At 52.3% G+C, this 17,103-nt stretch overlaps 5 protein-coding genes across 5 annotated transcripts; 3 read left to right on the forward strand and 2 right to left on the reverse strand.

Annotated features, from left to right (window-relative positions):
* Positions 1 to 1,142: 1,142 nt before the first annotated feature.
* Positions 1,143 to 2,239, forward strand: CTRU02_212557 (prenyl proteinase rce1; the record flags this gene model as incomplete). The annotated part of the gene is made up of 3 exons (XM_036723613.1): positions 1,143 to 1,238; positions 1,311 to 1,694; positions 1,757 to 2,239. 3 exons carry the CDS (start codon positions 1,143 to 1,145, stop codon positions 2,237 to 2,239), a joined length of 963 nt encoding a protein of 320 aa, XP_036584889.1.
* A 29-nt stretch (positions 2,240 to 2,268) lies between these two features.
* On the reverse strand, positions 2,269 to 3,600 carry CTRU02_212558 (mitochondrial outer membrane protein MMM1; the record flags this gene model as incomplete). Its single annotated transcript, XM_036723612.1, has 2 exons — positions 2,269 to 3,490; positions 3,554 to 3,600. The coding sequence occupies 2 exons, from the start codon at positions 3,598 to 3,600 to the stop codon at positions 2,269 to 2,271; spliced, it is 1,269 nt and encodes a 422-aa protein (XP_036584888.1).
* Positions 3,601 to 4,277: 677 nt separating this feature from the next.
* On the forward strand, positions 4,278 to 6,102 carry CTRU02_212559 (Vacuolar protein sorting-associated protein 45; the record flags this gene model as incomplete). Its single annotated transcript, XM_036723611.2, has 2 exons — positions 4,278 to 5,417; positions 5,488 to 6,102. 2 exons carry the CDS (start codon positions 4,278 to 4,280, stop codon positions 6,100 to 6,102), a joined length of 1,755 nt encoding a protein of 584 aa, XP_036584887.2.
* Positions 6,103 to 6,619: 517 nt separating this feature from the next.
* Positions 6,620 to 8,813, forward strand: CTRU02_212560 (Glucose inhibited division protein A; the record flags this gene model as incomplete). Its single annotated transcript, XM_070205869.1, has 3 exons — positions 6,620 to 6,744; positions 6,803 to 7,067; positions 7,131 to 8,813. The coding sequence occupies 3 exons, from the start codon at positions 6,620 to 6,622 to the stop codon at positions 8,811 to 8,813; spliced, it is 2,073 nt and encodes a 690-aa protein (XP_070060262.1).
* An 818-nt stretch (positions 8,814 to 9,631) lies between these two features.
* Positions 9,632 to 12,775, reverse strand: CTRU02_212561 (camp independent regulatory protein; the record flags this gene model as incomplete). Its single annotated transcript, XM_070205870.1, has 4 exons — positions 9,632 to 9,882; positions 10,040 to 10,356; positions 11,136 to 11,211; positions 11,428 to 12,775. 4 exons carry the CDS (start codon positions 12,773 to 12,775, stop codon positions 9,632 to 9,634), a joined length of 1,992 nt encoding a protein of 663 aa, XP_070060263.1.
* Between the last annotated feature and the right edge of the window lie 4,328 nt (positions 12,776 to 17,103).

Consider the following 17,103-nt stretch of genomic DNA (forward strand, 5'->3'; position numbering starts at 1 on the left):
GTAATACCTGCAGGTAGACGCCCCTTGGTGCGTGCATTTTGGTGACTTGCACTTGTTCCGACGCCGCCCACATATGATAGGGCAGGACGGGCTGTGGGCCCCTTTGAGGATACTACGGATATTGCAGGCATAAAATGCACTTCGGAAGCGGCGGTGCTTTTTGTGTGCTTCTACTCTGCGTACCAGATTGAACGCCTTGGACGCCAGGCGGCAATACCTCCACTTACATCACGTTTCCCGCCCTTGAGGCTTTAGCTTGAGACAAAATACGGTGCGGCAGGGATTACACTATTTTTACTTGCCACTGTAGAACGACCTTCGCAACGACCTTCGCTTGCAGAGTACACAAATGGACCAAGACCTGCCAATCTTGGCCGCCAGCCGGAGCAGGCGTGACGGATGCTATAGAGAGGTACGCTTCACTGCGTGAGCAAGTACTGGCTCACAGCATTTTCACAACTGGACTGTCCCTCCGCGGTCATGGACTCATGAACCTCAACATCTGTATCCACTGCCCTAAGTGAATTGATGGGCGCTTATCTGAGATGGGCGCCTGTGTCACCATACAAGCAGATACATAGGCGCTTGGGACACGCGACGTCAAAAGAAACGCTGGAAACTTGGGACTATGCTTTAGGAGGAACGCTTGTTACTTTTTGTTATTTTGATGAACGCGCTATCCCTAAGGCGATTCGCTGATGACACACAAGCCGACAGCAAACCTTTACGTGGGCTCGATTTTGAACTGCATGCGACATGTAGAGCCAGCGAGATTGTCTTCGTTTTGCTTGCACCGTTGCATGGCACAGCTCCACCTGACCTGGCCTCGGCCCATGTCGCGTATTATGTAATCGCTAAGGTCTTGCTTTAATGACTGTGCGCGTGGACAATAATCAACATCGGTTTATACAGCCGATGGTTATGAACTCATCCAAGCCGGAAATACAAGCCCGCGAGATTCCAGTCGCAGCCTTTGTCGCACTTGTTTGCAGCAATATCAGCCTCAGATTTGTCTCATGCTATTCAAGATAGCCAGCAACCTTCGAACCTCTCCAATCTGTCTATGTTCCGCTTTCATTACATCTTCTGCTTTCTCTGTCTAGTCTTACCTACATCCCTGAGGGCAGAAGCCGATTACTTCAATGCCACCCACCAGCAGCTTCGGCTTCGGCCCTAGTGCTGGCCCCTCGGACACGAATATCGCCTCCTTGCAGTCGTCCACCGTAACCGCATTGCTGGTATGTGCACCATATCGTGGGCTCGCCTCTGCATCTTACCTCTCTAGTTCCGTCCGTTGACATTACCGTCAGATCCTGTACACGGTCATTTATGTACTGCCTCTTTACGTCTCACCGTCAAGCCGTCCCTCACCCACCCTGTCGAGGGACGATCAGCGCGTCATCCGCGCCCGCATCACTTCGGTGCTCTTCTCTACCGTAATATGCTCCTCCTTGACGTACATCGTTCTAGCTCGGCTCCCTGATGGTGCCTTGCCCATCAGTCCCCTCCATGCAATGGGCTACTGGCCTATTGGATTCATCGAATCTAGCACTTGCCTATTGCTTACTGCTACTCTCTTCGCTGGTCCGCTCTACGAAGCCCTTCTCATGGATGGCCTTTGGGAAGATTGGAAAACTTTGAAGCCTTTGGTCCATGTATGGACGCAATGGACAACCTGGCGGAACATTGTCATGGTTTGTCACCCCAGTTCTCAAAGCTAAACAATTCCCATCATATATATTAACTTGGACTACAGGGGCCTCTGACTGAGGAGATGCTCTTCCGATCCGCCTCAGTCCCACTCCTTTTGTGCGCTCGCATGTCACTGACCCAGACTATATTTCTGTCTCCGCTCATTTTTGGTCTCGCACATGTTCACCATTTCTACGAGTTCCGCCTGACTCACCCTAGAGTGCCTCTCATCGCCGCCCTTGCTCGCTCGTTACTCCAGTTCACTTACACGTCCATGTTTGGCAGCTACGCCACGTTTTTATTCCTGCGGTCAGGCAGCTTGCTTTCAATTGTGCTGGTACATGCGTTCTGCAATTCTATGGGCCTCCCACGTTTCTGGGGATCTGTTGAGCCCTATTGGCACGCTCATGGACACTACTCGCAGGCTGATGGCCGAAAGTGGACCATTCTCTACTATGTACTTTTGTTTTTGGGGGCCATATCTTGGTGGAAAGGCCTCCTGCCCTTGACAGAAACCTCCGCGACTTTAGTACCGGGTTTGTTTTGAGATATCCTTAGTTGGACAGCCGCAATAACTTATGTTTTCATGCCCACGTCTAATCCAGGCAGAGAGCCGGGCATCGCAAAGTCTTCTTCGCTCCGTAGTCTGCGGCGGCGCAGCGAATCCTGCTCTCTCCCTGTCCGAGTCCCTCCTTCGGCCTCAACCTCCCTCCGGGCTTCTGCCCGCAAACCTTGGTCAATTTCCTTGCCCTTCGCCCTTCCCACTGAAGCATTGTTCTCCGCCAGTCCGTCCTCTGGTCCTCTGGTATTCTTTTTCCGTGGCCAGAAACTTGGCAAAGCGATTTCCTGGAACCGAGGTTCCACGCACCGCTCATCGAACCAACGATGCAGGCGGGCCTCGATTAGCTGGGCAATTTTGGGTACATCTTGAAGTCTGGATCGACTGCCTAGAAGACTTCGGATGGAGAGGTCAAGACGGTAGTCATCCAAAAAGTTAAATGTCATCAAAGTAGGAGTTGACTGTGATGGATTGCTCGGAATAAAGGAAATAGATAGAGTACCGCTGAACCTGACCACTGAGACAGAGAGCGCAACCGGTAGTATCGCACTGAGCTTCTTGGGGTAGTTTAGGAGGAGCTTCGTCTCTATTGCGAGTGTTAGCATGTCGCTGAGGTCGACATCCATTCTGGCTTGCAGCTTCGCCCCTTCCCTAGTAGCGGCGCTGGCATTCAGTGTTTTGCCATTTCCTAGGCTTAATCCATCCTCGTCAACCGGAATAATGCGACAGTTGCTGAATATGGGGAAGTCCTCTCCTAAACTTAGCTCTGTGACGCGGATTTCGTCCACAAAATCAGGCCGGGAGGTTCCGTTGAGAGCCTTGGTGAGTGAACTGAGAATTGCATCATCATGCTGAGCATCGCTGCGGAGCTGAGCAATAGTTTGTGCCACCAGCACGTTGAACCAATCCAAGCTCTCTGGCTGATGGCTATCTACGTTGTAGTAGGTTTTGCTCAAAATGGAACCGATGGTCAGGTTAGGAGGATTGCGGAGAACGCTGGACTTTTTGCGATTTAGTGTCTGCTGGCCTTGCCGGGCGTTGGCTGTCCGGAGGCTCAAAAGTGAGCGCTTATGGGCGAGCGTCCTTGACCGACGTTCCGTCGCTCTTAGCGAGGCCGTCACTTCGGGCGAGGGGGGGTCACCGAAGATGAAGAATTTGATGAAAGCGGCAAGAACCAAGACCACAGATAGCTGGCCGAGAATCAAGCCCTGGGTGAATGAGAGCCTGGATAAAATACAATTAGATCTGTCTTATTCAAATTTGCCTTATTTATTGACAATATCAATTACTTTATTGACTCACGTAGGTTCGACCGTTGCCGGACAGGTGTCCGTAGAGAGGCTCGCCATATCCTAGACAGTTCAGTGACTGAAAGTAGGTTACTGGCGTGTTCAGAAATGGTAAATCCCAGTCAATCGAACCGCAGGCCGCCTCATAGCTCTGTGCTTGCTGTGTCTAGTTGTTGTAACAAATTCCAAGCCCCTTCAGCAGTGTCGTGGTGGTGCTTCAGGCTGACGTTTGATGATGTTGCTCAATGGTTTTATTTGCATGCAGAGCTGGTGGACCAACCAGAGGAGCCTGTTCAGGGGGGGGTTACACCGTGGAGCCCTGGACGTCACTGCGTGGATCAGTTGCTGTACCATAATTAGACACTGTCTCAAGGTGGGTCCACAGCAGTTTGGGGCACATCCAAATAGCGCCACACACTGTCTTTACACACTGTACAAGGAAACAAGCTTGCTTTCTGGTGTACCCGAGCTTAGCTTTAGTAGTAAACAGCAAAGACATGCGCCACGAAGCTGTAGATGTCAACCAACAACCTACCTGGCAAACGCACCCTAGCCAGCCTTCTTTCTTCCACCGCATCACCACATTTGATGCGTTGGCCTCTATTTTTTGGTACTTTCGGAATCTTGTTTGTTCGCATCGTACGTAATAGTTAACAATCGTCCACGGTAGACGCTCACGGAATCAAGGCAGTCACGCTCACGACTCGATCAACTAGCCTTCTTCCTCGTCAGCCAAGATGGATGTTGCACAAGCAGTGGCCGGCTATGTCTCGCGCATGATATCTTTGTCTGATCCTCTATCGGCAGCACAGTCGGCGAAGATGAAAGTTCTGTTGCTTGATCGTGAGACGGTGTCCATTGTGTCTACAGCCATTACACAATCCGCCTTGCTCAACCATGAAGTCTACCTCATTGATCGAATCGACAACCCAAACAGGGAGAAGATGCGTCATCTGCGATGTTTGTGTCTCGTGCGACCGTCGCCGGAGTCGATCCAACTTCTTATCGATGAACTACGAGAGCCCAAGTACGGCGAATACAACTTGTACTTCACCAATGTGGTCAAAAAGTCATCACTCGAGAGACTTGCCGAAGCAGATGACCATGAGGTAGTCAAACTTGTACAGGAGCACTTTGCGGATTTCATAGTCATAAATCCTGACTTGTTTTCACTGGGCCTCAGCCCGCCTCACCAGCGCATCTGGGGCAGCGGCCCGGACATTTGGAACACTGATGCCCTCCAGAGAAGTGCTGACGGACTCATTGCCGTTCTGCTGGCACTTAAGAAGAAGCCTCTTATCAGATACGCCAAAAATAGCCCGCTCACGAAGAAGTTGGCGACGGAAGTTCGATACCGCATCACCCAGGAAGAGCAGTTGTTTGACTTCAGAAAAGTAGACACACCACCTATTCTTCTGATCCTCGATCGACGTGAGGATCCGGTGACGCCTCTCCTCACGCAATGGACCTATCAGGCTATGGTGCATCATCTTCTTGGCATCAACAATGGCAGGGTAGATTTGAGCGATGTTCCTGATATCCGCCCGGAGCTCAAGGAGATCGTTTTATCCCAGGATCAAGACCCTTTTTTCAAGAAGAACATGTATCTCAATTTCGGTGACCTAGGCGGGAATATCAAGGACTATGTAGAGCAGTACCAGTCCAAAACTCAGAACAACGCCAACATTGAGTCGATATCGGATATGAAGCGGTTCATTGAAGAGTATCCAGAATTCCGCAAGCTCTCTGGAAACGTGAGCAAGCATGTCACACTAGTCTCGGAATTGAGCAGGCGGGTCGGGGCAGAAAACCTTCTCGAAGTCAGCGAACTTGAACAGAGCTTGGCATGTAACGACAATCATGCAGCGGACGTCAAGGTAAGAACAACATGTACCCATGAACTGTGTCATATGGTGAGAACATGACTAATGCTATATTCATTCACAGAACATCCAAAAACTCATTCAGTCCCCAAAAGTGACAAGCGACAGCAAGGTGGCCCTGGTTGCTCTGTATGCACTGCGATATGAGCGAAACCCTTCCAACTCTCTCCCAATGCTTATAGACCTTCTGGTGGCTGCTGGCGGAGTCTCCGTGCGTCGAGCAGACCTCGTTACCAAACTGGTGGCGTATCAGTCATCTCTTCAACAATCCCAAGCTCAAACAGGGATCACAGACATTTTCGACTCTGCCGGTATCTTCGGAGGGGCTGGAAACCGCTTCAAGGGGCTTAAGGGTGTTGAGAACGTTTACACGCAACATAGTCCCCTCCTAGAGAGCACCCTGCAAAACTTAATTCGGGGTAGATTGAAAGAACAGCAGTATCCCTTTGTCGAAGGGGGCGGAACCACTCGGGATAAACCACAGGACATAATTGTATTTATGGTAGGCGGTGCTACATATGAGGAGGCCAAGATGGTTGCCACAATCAATGCCAGCTCACCTGGCGTTCGTTTGGTCCTCGGCGGCACAACCATTCACAATGCGGCAACATATCTCGAGGAGGTAGAAGACGCGGTATCATCATGGCCCGACTCACAGAAATCAGGCACACGGAGGTAGGGCATCAGCTGCTACAGTGACCAATGACTTAAGGTGTTAGAAGATAGCAGAGAGCAAGCATGTGTTACGCCTCTAAATGACGTTGCTTCTTTATCAAAGCTTAATTTACTTGAGACCAAGCTGTAAAGGTCTCAGAAATATTAAAGCTGACACGATGCATACTGCTGAGGCAGCTCCTGCTTAATAAAATCGAATTCACTCTTGGGAGTTTGGTTGAATCATTGACCACAACTGCTGAATAATCCAACACAGTTGGTACTTATTTCCCACGGCCGCCGATAAAAGAGATAACACTGTACCACACTGTGTGTCTTGAACAGGTGCGTGAAGCGGAAAAAAAAAAAAAAAATCCCGAGGCACTCTGACAGGCACTTTGGATCTTTGTCGTACTCTGTTTTGCGAATTGCCACGAGACGCTGTTACAGTTTTTCTCCTTTTTTTATTTTTATTTTTCAAAGACACTCCTAGGTGTTTTTAATCCGATTCTGCATTTATTGCAGCTCTATGTGAATGAACCATGCGATCTCTTGCTGCTGCTCTCAAGCTAAGGTCGCGCAGCAATTGTGTTAGAGGCCTGCGACGAGGCGGTTCGTATGGGTCTCGTGGCAGGCGGACATTTGCGGCCGTTGCAGAAGGGTCGAGGTTTGTAGACGAATCTTACCCCCATAGCTGAGTTTGCTATCGCTGACTAGCACCGCAGGCCGTTCGATGTCGTCGTTGTAGGTGGTGGCCATGCGGGCGCTGAAGCGTGCGCGGCCGCAGCCAGAGCCGGAGCGCGAACTGCTCTCGTTACTCCCAAAATCGAAAATCTCGGCACTTGTTCTTGCAATCCTTCTTTCGGTGGCATTGGGAAAGGCATCATACTTCGTGAGATCGACGCTCTCGATGGTTTGGCCGGCAGAATCATCGACAAGGCCGGAATCCAGTTCAAGGTTTTGAACCGGACCAAGGGACCAGCAGTATGGGCAAGTAGTGTCACCTTACTTGATATAGGCGTAGCTCTGTAGCTGACTGAAGCTCGCTCACAGGGTCCTCGGGCGCAAATCGATCGAAAACTTTATCAGAAGCACATGAGGGAGGAGCTGGGAGCATATCCAAACCTCTCAATTGTGCTTGGTAGTGTCTCTGACATTGTCACAACGGCCAGCGACGGCACCACAAATCCTACCCAAAGCAAAATCACCGGGGTTCGTCTTGAGTCTGGCGAAGTCCTTCCAACTACCCAAGTAATCATAACCACCGGCACATTTTTGAGTGGCGAAATACATATCGGCATGGAGAGTTACCCGGCAGGACGCATAGGCGAGGACGCCTCGTACGGCTTGAGCAAGTCACTTAAGGATGCTGGTTTCAGTTTGGGGAGGCTCAAGACAGGCACCCCGCCGAGAATCGCGAAGAACAGCATCGACTATGGCATTCTACAAGAGGAGCCTGGTGATGAACCGCCGATGCCATTCAGCTTCCTGAACCACCGAGTTGCCGTACAAGATCAGATGCTCTGTTATGTCACACACACGAACGAGGGGACACATGCGATTGTTCGAGACAACCTAGACAAAACCATCCACATTCGGGAAACGATTAGGGGACCTAGGTATTGCCCGTCATTGGAGGCCAAAATCACGCGGTTTGCCGACAAGGAGAGACATATTGTATGGCTCGAACCCGAAGGTTTCGACAGTGATGTTATCTATCCCAACGGCTTGTCCATGACTGTTCCTCCCTCAGCGCAAGAACAAATCCTCCGTTCAATACGAGGCCTAGAGCGTTCGGTCATGACGCAGCCAGGTTACGGCGTTGAGTACGACTATATCGATCCCCGGAGCTTGAAGGCTACCCTAGAAACAAAAAACATCAGCGGCTTGTACCTGGCAGGTCAGATAAACGGCACTACCGGTTATGAAGAAGCAGCAGGCCAGGGAGTGGTTGCAGGCATCAACGCCGGTCGAGCCGCCCTTGGTCTCGCACCAGCGCCCATCTCCAGAGCGGACGGCTACATTGGTGTCATGATTGACGATCTCATCACCAAAGGCGTCACAGAGCCGTACAGAATGTTCACGACGAGAAGCGAGTACAGGTTGACGTCAAGAGCTGACAACGCAGATTTAAGAATGACGAAACATGGGCGAGACTGGGGAGTTGTATCAGACAAACGATGGAGTTCTTTTTCTGATGAGAAACAACAGATGGATGAGTTGATGGCGTTGCTCACTTCTACGACCAAGGCCTCCCATGAGTGGATCAACCTTGGCTTCCCGTTCCGGAAACTGTCAGAGCGCCGCGACGCGACTGACATGCTCCGCCTGCGTAACGTGACCATGGAACAGGTCGCCTCCGCGATACCTGGAATCAGTGGCTTCCCGGAACACATCAAGTCTCGAGTACATATTGAAGCCATGTATACTCCTTTCATCCAGAGACAACTTGCCGAGCGCCAGGTTTTCGCCCGAGACGATAAGGTTCTTCTGCCGCTCTCCATTGATTATGACGACGTCCCAGGATTGGCCATGGCCGAGAAGAATGTACTCAAAACGACCAGGCCAGAGACATTGGCCCAGGCGAGGAGGCTTGAAGGCATCACCCCCTCGGGTTGTCTCCGACTACTCAGCTACGTCAAGCAACAGAAACGCAACAAACGTGTGGCAAGCCTGGCGGAGAAAACGGAATATTGGCGACTGAAGAATCAGACAGAGGATGATAAAAGGGCATGATCCAAGCGGCCAAGCCAGGATTTGAAAAGCTTGGCGGAAGGTTGAGGCCAACACCGGTTGTCCACTGGTTGTCGCGAAAGTAGCAGCGCCTGCCCTTGCTGCGTTCATTGCCATTCTGAAGTCTATCCCAAACAGCGTTTCTGTCCAGTCGGGTACTCTGTACTGATTCGACTGTCCATTGGTGAAGAAGCGGACCGCCATAGCTGGGATGATGTCAGCTTTGGTTATGTACTGAGATCTCAGTACCCAGCGAACCTGATGCCACCGTTTGAGCTTGGGTCATCAACCAGAAGGATTGAACGGTGGCAATGGTACTCCCTCGCAACTACAGTTACGTGCCCCAAGAGGTGCACGACGAAGTGGGTAATCTAGGAGATACGTTTTTGTACAACATCTGCAAAGGGTCTCAAGGTTATAAAATCCTTCCCCCTGCGTGTAAATCTAATGTACATATACTTTTTTTTTCGTTTTGTTGTATGCGCCACCACCATAACGCCATCTTGTGATGTATGTGAAGTACATGATCGAAAAGACCGCTTAAGCGGTGCCTAAAGTTACATGCTCAGCAGCATCTCCCGACTAGTTTGGTATACTTGCCGAGCAAAGCGATACAGGCTGAATCGGGCAAGTTCATGCTGAGTACGACTTGGAGGGGTGATCAACTCTTGGTCGGTGGGCTTTTGGGCGTGGTCAGGATCTTAACTGCGTCTTTGCTATAAATGTAGCTGGCTCCACTCCACACTGTGGTTGCGGCCACCACGTATCTCGTTCCCAAGTCAGCATTGATTGCATGCCAAGGAAACGTAACCTGGGCCAACTTACTGCATGATTGTCAGGGGCGTAGTGAGGTCGTAGCTAAGAACAGGGGCAGCTGTCGTCAGGCCGACGAGGGCCAGCTGGAGAAACGTGTTATACTTGCTGATTGTGGTCGGACGGACTTCAGCCGAGGGCAGAGTGAAGTCCCAGTACCGCATAAAGGTTTTGGGGGGTGGCAGAGAGATCCAGCGGTAGTATATGGCAGAGAGGGCGAGTCCAACATCGCGGCCGAGGATGATCGTGGCTAGCCAGACTGTTTGTATATTATAAGCATGTCAGCGATTGACCTCGTCGGGCTTCTTTCCCTCGTCAGGTTCGGCTCTATCCTTCCTTCCTCGTCTTTTGCAGTCGTCTCCCCGTCCCCATATTCGGCCGAGCGCGTCGTTCGGAAACAGTTTGAGCAAACTAACCTGGGAGAGAGCCCTGAACAGCGAGGCAAACTGTCAAGATGGTCATGAGTGTCTTGTCCGCCATGGGGTCGATCACAGTGCCCACGACAGTCTGCAGGTTCCACCGGCGGGCGATCCAGCCGTCGAGCAAGTCAGTGATGCCCGCGTAGGCGAACAGACCTAAAGCCCAAGCATGCTGATCGTGAAGGATAAAGTAACCGACGAAAGGAGCGGCAACAAGACGCGATAGGGTCAGGAGGTTAGGGATTGTATAGATGTCTTCGTGGAGGCTCTTCGGTAAGGCGGGGATTTTGGCGGCGAGCTTGGTTGGAATTGAGCTGCGAGATGTCATGAGTTAGTTCAGTTGTTCACCTTCCCCCGATCACTCGACTCTCCCTTTCTAGATGCTGTGGCCAAGATTGAGATGCGACACGTACCTTCGAGGCTTCCCGTCACTTTGGGACGTGTAGAGTGCGACTCGCCCAGGGTTGAATTGTTGCTGGGGCGGGATAGTAGGAAGAGCGCCAGGAAACCTGAGCGGTTGCCGGCACGCTGCTGACGATAGTGAGAGTGGTAAGCGGCTGTTGCAATTGGGTAGCCGACCACAGTACGCCAGAGCCTTCCGGCCACCGAGCCTGAAGGGCAGCATATTCGCTTTCCAAGCCCTATTGTATACCACTCACCGGCTGCGATCCGGTTGCGCCAGAGGCAAAGGTACGGAAGCTTCTGCCAGACCTGACGTCTGAAATCATGTGGCAGGGTTCCCAAACCAAAGCTTGGTGATTGGTCACAAGAACGAGTAGAGCGGGGCATATCGACTACCTGCATACTGGTTTAAATTTGCATAACAATATGTTCTATGGCCATATAACTACAGCTACGGCTCAGTGTTCTCTGCACTATTGCTTGTGTGAACAAGCCTGTCGAGAAGACAGGTTTTAAGTCGTATTGAGGCAGATGCGCGCATACGTTAAAGACTGCAAAACTGTTTTTGCCTTTGTGCGTACTGCTATTGTACGCCACGGACCTCGTCCTGTACGAGGCCACGCGTGCCTTCATTCGTGCGCTTTTGTAGCAAACCCAAAACATCTTCTCCCGTCAATACCTTCAAGCTCACAGCGCAAATGCGTCCAGGCTTCTCAACACAGGCTGGTCGCTTGTAACGAACTTCAAATCAACTGTGCTCGCCTCTGCTATGTTTTGCGTCACACATCGTGGCGCAGGGAGTCCTGGGTACCTCGGTGTTTCGAGGGCGTCACCCGCGCCAGCATTTTTCTCCTCCCGCTCAACGGCGAATGGTTCGTGCGAGGACCTGTCTTACTCTCCTCTTTTGAACTTTCTTCTCAGACCAGAAACCTGGCTGATGGGGAACCTGCTAGCCCTGGTGTCGGCTTTTCTTCAGGTCCTACTCATAGTGTTGCTCCCGCTGGGCCATGTCGAATTTCCCTGAGACATGTATTGACCCTGATCGTCTTCCAACTGGTCAAACGTGGTATTCCAATCTCGGGTGAGCCCATCGAATGGAATTCCCTGTGCAGTCCTGTCGCCGCCTAGGCCAGAATCGGTATGGACGTTTCGTGGAGATTGTGTCGGGAATGCCTCGTGGGGTGACATATCAGGAACTCGCTGCTGCGAGTAGAGCATCGACGTCATATAATTGCCTCCCATCGACCTTGTGGGATCCGGAACTGCAGGTAGGCTGCCGGCGAGGCTCATGTCGGCACCGGATGTGGGCTCGTACGCCGCTGAATGGCGCCGGGGATGATGCTGGGGCTCTAAAGCCAAGTTTCGAGATAAGTCGGGTGCTAGACTGGCACTCGAGGCATATCTACTCGCGCGTCCGAGACTGTCATAACTGTAGCCATGGTGCTGCGGCTGCCCATAGCCAACACTGCTGACGGAGCCAGGCACGGTGCTCATGTATGAGGGCATATAGGACGGTTGCCCAAAATGGGGGCCACCTATACCGCCCATGTGATGGAGAGAAGGCACTGACATGGCGCGTGACATAGCCTGTTGGTGGCCATTCACTGGGTAGCTGTGGGCGAAGAGGCCGCCATGGGGTCCTCGTTGGTCGTCCATCTCCACCTCGTCAATTGGAGCTCTGAAGTTTTGCGACATGATAAGCTCGCCTCTTGGGATTATAGTTGATAATTGGTGGTCTTTTGAAGGTGTCAGAAGCTTGCCTTCGGTGACATCCTCCACGTTGTAGTAGGAGACTAGGTGGTGCGGAACGCCCTGGTAGGTGACACTGATGGTTTTCTTGACGAGGCCATTTTCCTTGAATGGGTAGGAGTCGACCAGGGAGCCTATAAGGGCCCTCTCGGCGTCCTTGCTGGTGGCAGACCCATCGCCCATGCCTCCCATGTTGGCGCCGGCACCGTTGACACTTCCCTGCCGTGATGTAACATCACTCGGCTTGGTAACACCAGTCGTCTTCTTGTTTCGTTTCATGGCGCGCTTCTTCTCGCCGGGTGGGAATGGCCTGTCAAGCTCTCGGTAAATCAAGAAATTTCCCAGAATGCGACTTGGACTCCAGGCAACGCCATCAGTCCAGCGCTTGATACCCGAAGAGTGTTCCTCGTAGATGAAGACATTTCCACTTTTGATCAGGTCCTGTCTTTCCCGGTCATGCGGCCGTCTGGGAACGTGTAGTAGGGCACCGCTGAGACAAGCTTCGAAGAGGACCAGAGCATCCAGAGTAGACGCGACGTGACCCACGAAGGTAGGGTTTAGCGGGACGTTGGAGTTTGCCATTTGGCCTCCGTTTGCGTCGAGTCTATTTCATGTGTAAGTTCACTTTTTTCAGTTGTCAAGATTGAGTGTAGTAGAGTTGCGCCACTTACTGACGAAGTACGCGATGTGCGAGGAAGTATCAGTGAAGTGCAGTTGTCGCTTCTGACGCGTGGTAATGGTTGAATTCAGCGCGTAGGAGTAAGGTCTTGAAGCTTCCGGGTAGGTCGACAAATGATAATAATAACCGTGTCCAGACTAGAATGATCAAGAGATGTCTTGAGAGATGTCAAGTCTAAGTAAGGTTCGACAGAAGTACTTGCGGAAGAAGGGGGGGATGGAAGAGAAGAGATATGTATGGGAGGCACTTGATGGGTAAGGTGAATACGATGTGGTGTGTGGAGCTAATAATGGCAAGAGTCGGTCCTTGGTTCGGTCTGCGCTTGTTGTCGCATCCAGGTTGCGGTACCACCTCCCCCCGTGCGCCTCTTTCCTTGATGGATCAACACCTAGTTCGCCGAGAGAGCTGGGGTGGGTGACCGTCCGGCTGGGGTCAAGGGAGTTTGGATTTTCTGGGGTGTTTTTTTTTTTAATCTTTTTTTTTTTTGTGGGTGAACGAGACTTGAGCGTGAGATGGCGCGACTACGAGGCGCCTTGGGTCGTGACTGAAGATAAGCTTTGGCTGGGCGTAGTACGGAAGCGGAGACAGCGTTGAGTGTTGGCGGTGAGTATTGAAGTAGCAAGGCAGGACAGGTAGCGGGCGAGAGGTAGGCTTGGTAGACACAGCGGCGGCTCGCAGTGACTATGGATGTATAAGGCCTGTGGCGTGTGTGGGCCAGGAACCAGAGACGGATGGAAAGATCCAGTGTTTTAAGGTTTGTCAAGCGCAGCACGGCCGGGAAAAAAAGGAGTGCTGGCTTTCTGGTCCGACTATAGGTGGTGACTTTGGCTTCTCGTTGAGGCAGACTAATTTTATGTTTGGTGTGGTTGGCGTGGGAGTATCAACCGTGACCGTGGTGGATGATATTGGGCAACAACAGGTGAAGATGGGCCGCGAGGGTGGACAGAGATGTAGGTGTATGCTTCAGAGCCAAAAGAGTAGTAAGAGATGGGAGTGAGTGATAAAAGGGGGAGGGAAGTGGAGGAGGCCGAGTGCGCGTATGAGCGCTGGAGATAACTCGTGCTGCGGCTTGTGGTAATAAGGGCGGCGGCAGTGGTAAGAATTTGTTGTTGGTGGTGGTGGTGGTGGTTGATCTAGCGGACCCTAGATTTTAGAAAAAAAAAAAGGTTCGGGAAAGTAGGACAAAGTAGAGGAGGGCCTCGGAGGTTTTTGACTCTGAACCGAGCGGTTGGGCCTCGAGCTCCCAGTCCAGTCCGTTAGCTTAGCTTCGGGAGCTGGGGATGACAGATCAGGTTGGCTGGTGGTCGCGGAGCCGGTGGACTTATATCATGTCGGTGCCCGACGGCAGAACTGATATTTGTCCGTGAAGATCGGAACACTGGATGAATTTGCAAGAGGAAACGGACCCAGGCTACCTTGGGAGGTCGAGCGAGGAGGGTGAGGATTGAACAAGGGCAATGAACAGGCCTTGTCAAGTACAAGGCAGATCGGACTCAAGGCGGGATGCCGACGTGTAGGGCCACGGCCACGGCCAGGCAAGGTGCCGCGGTCGAGAAGAGCAGGAAGCTGTTTGAACCCGAGCAAGGGTAGCTAATGAAGCTCTACCATGTACGTCAGAGAGCCAAGAAGACAGGGCGGACAGGGCCAAGCGGCGACAGCGGCAGGAAGAGGAACAGCAACAAGCATCAATTTAGCAGTCGCACCAGGTGGAGGAGTGGTAGTTGTGGTAGAGCCAGAGAAGGTAGAGCAGGTTAACGTGGGGAGCAGGGCGAGGCGGAGGCGGCGGCGGTGGAATACAAAGACACACAACCCATAACAGGACGTCTCGTCGCCGGCAAGCAAGTTGCAGATTGCAAGGGGGGAGGGGTGGTTTGAGAAGAAGCAGAGGAGAGTGATGATGGGAAGAAAAGGAGTAGGAATTTGAGAGAGCGAAGTAGAGGGCGGGAGAAAGGAAGGGGGGGGGGGGGGGGGGGGGGGGGGGGGGGGGTGAAAGAGAAGTGGGTGCGTGTGTGGTTGTGGTGGCAGCTGGGTGTGGGGAGTGAAGGGTGGAGTGGGGTGAGAGTAAGGATGAAGAAGGTAAGGATAATGGCATGGCCAAGTAGGAGGGGGGGAGGTAAGGAAAAGAGGAGGTGTGCGAGGGTATGGGAGCAAGAGAATAGGTGAAAGTTTGAAAGAGGCGTGTGTGTGAATGAATTGGATGGGTGGATGAATGGATGGACGGGGAAGAGGACAAGGGCCAGAAAGACGTCGGGGGAAACGCTCGGCGATCAGAAAGCGGGCGGGCAAGAGAGAGACAGAGAAGTGGGAACGGGAACGGGGAGAAAGAGAGAGGAGAGGAGCAAGGTGAGGACGAGACATGCTGGGGACCTGCACCTTTCCTTTCCTTGCCTTAGCTCTGTGTTCCGTTCTGCTTGTTCTGAGCAAGGGAAGTATCCATTATGTGTCTGTATGGTACGGACGGTACTTGGAATGAACGGGGAACATGCACATACGTAGTAGTATGGGGACAGGGACCTGACGATGACAACGACGAGGAGAAAGAACATGGAGGGGAGAGAAGGCAAGGGAAACTTGGGCTTGGCTTGAGCCGAATTGGGGGTGCTGACTGGCACTTCGCGCCTGAGGTGCGTCCTGTCTTGCTTGGCTGGGCTGTCTAACTACGTATATGTTTGTCCGTCGAGAAAGCCAGCCGGTGCCAGCGACGGTACCATCTGCTACGTTGAAGCAAGGAACGTCAAGACGAGAGATCAGTACTATGCAGTTTGGCGGCTACGAATTGAGCTAGCACTGACTGCCTCTGCTTCTGCCTGACCATTACTTACCTCGGAGGGAGATGCTTCTTTGCTAGAGCCTCAGAAAGGAAGGCAGATGGGTAGGCACGGCGACAATGGCAAGGGAATGCAAGGCGGGAGATCCAGGAAAAGGTCAGGCAAGGTTAAGGTATGGAAAGGTAGAATCATGAAATGACAACTGCTGGCCGGTGCTTACTTGTCTTTTGTTGCAATTGCCTTGCCTTGTTTATTTATTTCATTGCATCTTGTTATGGTTACGTGACAGATGAACCATGCCATTCTGTGGTAGAAGGCTGTTGCGGTGATGGTTGGTTGTGCTTGTCTTTGTTGCCCATGCTGTTGATGATTTTCGTTTTCGCTTTCCCGGTCCCCCCCCCCCCCCCCTCCTTCTCTCTTTTTATTATTGTCATTTATTTTTGCTGCATTTACTACAGGAGGAGGGGGGAGGGGAGGGGAAAAGAGGTCTCACGATGGAATAAGGGTGTGTGGGACGGAAACACTAAACTTGGGTGATGGTACCGATGGTCCAGCCGTTGTTGCTGATACTGGATGCAGACCCAGATGCTGCTGCCGCCGCCGCTGCTGTTGCTGATGCTGCACAGCAATGCAGGCACAGGGTGCAGTGCCGCAAGGAACCCCAATCTTCCGTCTCGTCCAGGTGGAGCCAAGAGGAAATGAGGGGCCGAGTCCCCAAGACGTGGAACGTTGTCCCAGAGGCCAGGAACGAGGGAGCATGTGGAATACTTGCCAGAGCAAATCACACAGCATGCTGAGGTAAGAAAGCCAACCTCTTGCGGATAAGTACCATACCACGTTGTACCGACCTTACCTTGCAGGCACAAAGACGACTCCTTCTTCTGTCGTGCCTCCATCCTTGATTGCTAAACGTCAATGTACCTACACGGATAGGAATCTGCCACGGAGCCAGCCGACCTAGTATTCCGTGCCCCATGATCCGTGTCATGCCACGGGGAGCTCCCCCGACAACGCGATATGGTTAAAGAGGGAGCCGTGCTGTGGTGGAGGGACCACCAAAGATCTGTTTCCCTTCTCAGTCCGCCCATGTGTTGTCTCTCCGCTTCGCAGCGTCTGCATCTCTGCATTCTACGCCCTTGAAAGGCCAAGCCGTGCCAAGCTGCATGAGGTGAGTTGAAGTGAGGTGAGGTGATGCGGAGTGAGGGTTAGAGGCACATCACAAGAGGGTTATAGCGCCAAGGTCGTGCTCGTGCTGTCGCTGGGTTCCCCGGGTCGGGGATGTATGGCTTTACGGGTGGGTAAGTAGGCGTTGATGGACGGAGACAGGGAACGAGCAGTCCAAGTGATTTGATGCGACGGGATGTGGTATGGGACGGTTAGAATGGAGGGGCCGACGATGGGTATGGCAGAGCAAAGAGGAGTCGGCACCGGCGGAGGAGGAGAGCCGAAGGCACAATGGAGTA

Source organism: Colletotrichum truncatum (assembly GCF_014235925.2).
Source record: "Colletotrichum truncatum strain CMES1059 chromosome Unknown Contig_0009, whole genome shotgun sequence".
Taxonomy (NCBI): Eukaryota; Fungi; Ascomycota; class Sordariomycetes; order Glomerellales; family Glomerellaceae; genus Colletotrichum; species Colletotrichum truncatum.